General features: G+C 35.7%; 1 protein-coding gene across 1 annotated transcript; it reads left to right on the forward strand.

Moving 5' to 3' along the window:
- The first annotated feature begins 716 nt into the window (after window positions 1–716).
- LOC131020135 (uncharacterized) lies at window positions 717–3,402 on the forward strand. The gene is made up of 7 exons (XM_057948821.1): window positions 717–1,100; window positions 1,324–1,364; window positions 1,490–1,553; window positions 1,649–1,888; window positions 2,118–2,189; window positions 2,757–2,935; window positions 3,022–3,402. The coding sequence occupies exons 1-7, from the start codon at window positions 954–956 to the stop codon at window positions 3,152–3,154; spliced, it is 876 nt and encodes a 291-aa protein (XP_057804804.1). The 5' UTR covers window positions 717–953; the 3' UTR covers window positions 3,155–3,402.
- The last annotated feature ends 2,305 nt before the right edge of the window (window positions 3,403–5,707 follow it).

Genomic DNA, 5,707 nt, shown 5'->3' on the forward strand with positions numbered 1-5,707 from the left:
TTGCAATGGCACCAGACTGATAGTAACTCAACTTGGGGAACACGTAAGTGAAGGGAAACTCATTTCAGGAAAAAATGAGCGCAATAAGTTTTCTATAGCTAGAATGATTACGATTTCATCACATTTCACTAAATTTTCAATTCGGTTCCAGAGAAGGTAATTCTCTATGAGTGTTTGTTTTGCTATGTCGACAATAAATAAAAGTCATGGACAATCTATTTCAAACGTAGGATTATACCTGTCGAAACCTATTCTTAGTTATGGGCAATTCTACGTGGCAATCTCAAAGGTCACTAAAAAAAAGGGCATATACAAGACGCAACAACTAACGTGTCGTATGATGAAATTTTCGATAGATTATGAGGTAATTGCAAATTTAATAATTTATTCAAACTTTTAAAGTTTAAGTCATTAATGATATTATTTATTTTTTTTCTTATTTTTTAATTATTGGTTCTAATTATAGACATCTAATATAGATACGTTTTAAATAATTGTTCCAATTTATCTTTTAATATTTTTTGAATCGAAACTCTGCTTACATATAAATTTTATAAGACATTTAAATTAAATCAATTTCAAATAAATATTATAATTTTTATACTTTAAAACAATTTTATTAAATTCTCTATTTTGATGAAAAATAATTTACGAAATAAAAAATACATTAATAATTTCATAAATTTATATTTTAATAGACCTCGTCGAATTTCGAAGGGTCACTTACTAGTTTATGTATTTATAGTAATTAACCCCCTTCGCCCCGCCAACCCCCGTAAGATAACTGGGTTTCTCCTTTCTTTAATGGGTTTCATTCATGTCGAATTGGGCTTCAATCGCTTCACTAATTGCATAGTGAGATTACTGTAACCGTAGTTGCAGAGTTTGCAGAAGGGTTTTTTCCCGCACTCAACATTTTCAGCGTAGTAAATTTGGTGAAAACGAAGAACAAGATGTTGAGATCGAGGAGATTTCTTTCAGCAGCATTGAGAAATGTAAATGGCGGAGGCTCGCTAAAAAGAGAAGAGAAGTTTTTCCCCGTTATCCCTCTGCGCAACCCCTATCAACGGACTTCTGCTCGATTCCAAGACGTCTATGAGGTCGGTTGAAAATTTATTGCAAATTTCGATGCTTAATATAGCCGGCACTAATTTGGACTGATCATAGAAATCAAATCGACACGGAAATTTCGTATCATCGTATGCTGAATTTTATCACTGTACGGTCACAGAGCTGATTTTAATTTGTTTCTGATTGAGATTATCTTATAGAATATAGATATTTGTTGTTTGATGTTGACATTCTTGGTTAATTTGATCGTAGATGGCGACTAAGAGTGCTATTGAGCAATCACGAGCTCGACTGTGAGTAATTCTCGATGTTTCTTACTTCATTGCATTTACTTTGAATATCGATTTTGAGGTATAGGAATTTGGCTGGCCTGAATCGTCTGATGCTAATGCAAAAGTTTATGTGTGAATTAGGACAGTAAAGATGAGATGAGTAGGGGTTACTTTCAAGACATGAAAGACTTGGAGAAACATGGTGGGAAGGTAAGTTATGAAATTTTAAGGCAAGTTATTGATTTTATGATTTTTTGAGTTTATAAGGTTGAGTTTTGATTGTAGATTTTGAGATTTGGGTGCAGATATCGAAAGCGAATAAGAGTATAGTTCCTGCAAAGTCAGCACTCAAGTTTCCTACGCTCGAAGTGTACTTTCCGGATGGTTCTAAGCTCGAACTACCCGTGACCTCCAAAGAAGACAAAGAAAATGTGGTTTCAAGCCCTAAGCTGCCCCTAACCTCCAAAACAAATGATACCAGTGTGTTGGCATCAGATACTGCTAAGGCGTCTTTAATATGTCTATCATTTCGGGCAAACTCGGGGGTGAGATTTTTATATGAGTTCTCAATATCCAACCATCTTCATTTATCAGGTTACCAGCGTTTGGGAGCAGAGATGGGGCAAGCAGATGTCTCAGTTACCTGCATGGCTGCGTTCTTGATTGATGCGAGAACTTGTGCTTTTGATGCACCTTTCAGTTATCTTGCTATTTAGTTAAGAATTGTCTCGACTATATGCTCCTTACCTTTAACTTATTTTGCTATCCTGACAGTCTATGGTTGCCTCGTGGACCTCACCCTTCCTAAAAGCATTTGCACGTTCCAGTGATGTTCGTTTGTACGAGGTATTGCATCTTTACCTAAGCCGTAAATCATATGTTAGGAGGGTTACAGTTCAAACATGTCTTTTGTCCTTATCTTGCCCTCACATGATCTCTTAAACTCATGCTTTGTTTGCTAAAAGTAGATTCTTCCAATTTTCTTGATTGCTTTCAGTTTGTTGAACTGGATCAACATAATATACGACTGTTGAACTAAATATCTGTCGTTTTTCCTAGAACTGCCGCCCAATCTTTGTATTCATTAGATAACCTTGAATTTGTGATTTATGATATGCTTAATTATGTATTTTTGTTCTCTGTAACTCCGACATTCCCCTTTCGTATTGCGCACTGTCTGAAACTCGAAAGTTGATATGCGGCAGTGAATATGATTATCCACTTAGCTTAGAGCGTAGAAGACAGTCACCTTTTAAACAGTTGAGCAGCAAACTTGAAACTGTGACTTAACTATTAAGCATTTTTAATGTAAATTTTAAAATAATCAATCTCGAATATCCAGAAACTTATCGGAAAGCATCATTACTTATTCAATTATGCTAACATTCTCTAATGATCACGTCTCTTGTCTAGGTGTCCCTAATTGATTCGTGGCTATTGTCTCGTAAGCTTATAAGGAAACTACTTCTTAAGTTCATGAGGAAACCCGAGCCTGCAGAGAAGCAAGATGGTCTGCAGATGAAGATTGTCTATTCTTTTGGCGATCATTATTACTTCAGGAAGGAGCTCAAAATAGTGAATCTTCTTACAGGGTATATCTGTTCTCCTTCCCCTCATGATTAGCCCAGATTAAATATTCGTCGCCTTTTACTTACACTTCAACTCTGATAATCTGCAGATACGTGTTCTTACTCGACAAATCTGGTAGAATACGGTGGTCGGGTACTGGATTAGCAACAGAAGACGAGCTGTCATCGCTACTATCTTGCACATCCATATTACTGGATGAGAAGGAAGAAACAAATGTTTGATTGGGCGATAAAATTTGAAGACACTTAGTCGAGCAAACAAGACGAATGAGATCACTGTTTTGGAAGAGTCACTGCCTTTCAATCTTTTTACAGCTTTCGTCATCTAACCCAGTATCTATTTCCAGATGGAATTCTAATTGCAAAGGTTCTATGCATAAATTGCATTTGATTGAATGCACTTTTGTATGTTTCTTTAATTATAACATCTTTTAGCAATAAATGAATTCCTATCAATGGTCAACAGTAAACGGTCAACTATGCCTCATACTTTTTTTTTTTTTTTAAACTCTACTTCACCAAGTTGCATTAAAAAGTAACCAAGAGTCAACCACATTTGATTCTCTAGCAATTATGCACCTCCAAATCTCATACTATCCAAAAAACACAAGATCAAAAATTGAGTCAGTCCTGCAAAATCCGAAATTTTTGTCCATAATTTCTTGAATCTTGTATGGAGATCGCTGCTGTATTCTACTTGTCATGCTGGTCTATCATCAGCACCACTTGTCTGAAACTCGGATTCCAAGCTCTAGAGAGAAAAAACCTGAACATCTCACCACTCGTCATCAGCGATTCCTAGCTGTTTGCGTTTGCCATTCTTCCACTTACGCCTTAGTCCATCGCCATGGCGCCAACAACACAGTCAACACTTCACTCTTGAAGTGAACCATCTCAAACTGTCGATCCTCGGATTTTCCTGCCTTTTCTACGTATCCATCTTCTTACAACCAATACCTTTGACGCTCGTCTTATGCTATGCCTTGGATCACGACCACGGATACCGGCCTCTGCGTCTACTTCATTGTGTGATCCATCTCATTCTCGCTCGGTCTTCGTGCTCGTTACCGCATTCTTCACCGCAGGTGCAACCGCATTAATCTGCGATGGGATTTCTTCTGGTTCCGATCCCAACCGGTCGGAGATTGAAGCTGTCGAGACGGGCTTGAGAAATATTGTGCGATCCGCAGCTTTGAGCTTGGCCGGTGTGACGTTCCATGTATTCGTGAGATTCGAAGCGTTGAGCCATGTGTATGTGTTGGTATTCTTGTGGTTTGCCGTTGCTTGGCTGGGCTCACCATGCCCCGCTTCGATTGGGGGCTTTTCGATCTCCTAGTTTGTAATGTGGTGGTCGGTTGCACGACCCGCTTCGCCCTATCCGGTCCGACTTGGTTGGCTATTATTGTATTGGTTATCCTCCTCGTGTTGCACGATAACGTCAAAATCGTGCGTTTATTACGCACGACCGTGACGCAATTTTGTGCTGATGGAAATTTCGTGTTTATATATAATTTAAACGCAAGGTATTTTAGTTTTTATGTTAAATGGGTTTGTATTGAAACTCAACTCCGTATCAATGATCAATAAATTTGTACATTGCAATGTGAATTACTCATTGCAAACTATAAGCTCATGTATTATAGTGTCCCAAAGGGACACCAAGCAGTGTGACCTCCTGTGTGTGAACAATGAGGTTCCGAGTTCAAACTCCATTTTTTCCCCTCCCCAACTCCCCAAGTCAAAAAAAAAAAAAAAAAACTCATGTATTGTAGTTGGAGCCTATATATATATATATTATATAAGAGCCCATTACAGCGGTACCGTGCCTTGTTTGATTGATATGTATGTGAATCGATTGTTTTTGTCTTTGATTGTTTGAAAGTGGATGAAATCTTCTTCGCAATGGACAGAACCAATAAACTGACAAAAGAAAAAACAATTCACCCCCACCGGACAAGATTTTGTGCTCCACTATTGTTGTCTACTTATTCCCACCAAATTGGATATATTAATATGATACAAATATTTCAATTTATAATTTTCTAATTATATCAAGTATTTTTTGTTTTTGTTTTGGGAGGTAGGGTAATGACCAGTTTTAATTCGGAGATGTCAATAGCTTCCAAAATTTATTTACTTTTTTTTAATAAGAAAGGTGGTGTCTTCGGTGGCGGATTCAGTGTACCACACTTTATATCTTACTTTGTGTTCCACTTTCAATTTCATTTAATTTTTTATGTATATTTTCTTCAATTTCAACTTTATATGCTTTAGTTTAATTTTGTAATTATTAACTAGGGTTTATTCCACCAATTTAGGATATTTAATTATTTTTTATCATTTAATTTCACTTTTATTAGCTAATAATAAATTGATAAATTCAAAGTCATGGTATATACTTTTAAAAAAATTTATTTTTAAAAAATAACAATTCAATATAATTCATAGTATTAAAATAAATTTTATTTTTATAAAAAAATATTTTTAAAATAATAGATATATTCATTTATTCATAAAATTTATTGATTTATTTGTTATTCTCTCTCTCAATATGTAGCATTCTCCATAGAACCACACTTTATATATAGTGTTAATAGGGAAAAATGCCCCCTTCTTATAAAAACTTGTAAAATTGTCCACTTTATATATATATATATATATAGAGAGAGAGAGAGAATGGATCCGTAGAGAATCACATATATTTTGAGAATAGAGAATTAATCTTGGCCTTTGAATTTGGCAGATCCAACGATTTTTATTAATTCGATTTATTTG

Source organism: Salvia miltiorrhiza, chromosome 1 (assembly GCF_028751815.1).
Source record: "Salvia miltiorrhiza cultivar Shanhuang (shh) chromosome 1, IMPLAD_Smil_shh, whole genome shotgun sequence".
In the NCBI taxonomy this organism is placed as follows: domain Eukaryota; kingdom Viridiplantae; phylum Streptophyta; class Magnoliopsida; order Lamiales; family Lamiaceae; genus Salvia; species Salvia miltiorrhiza.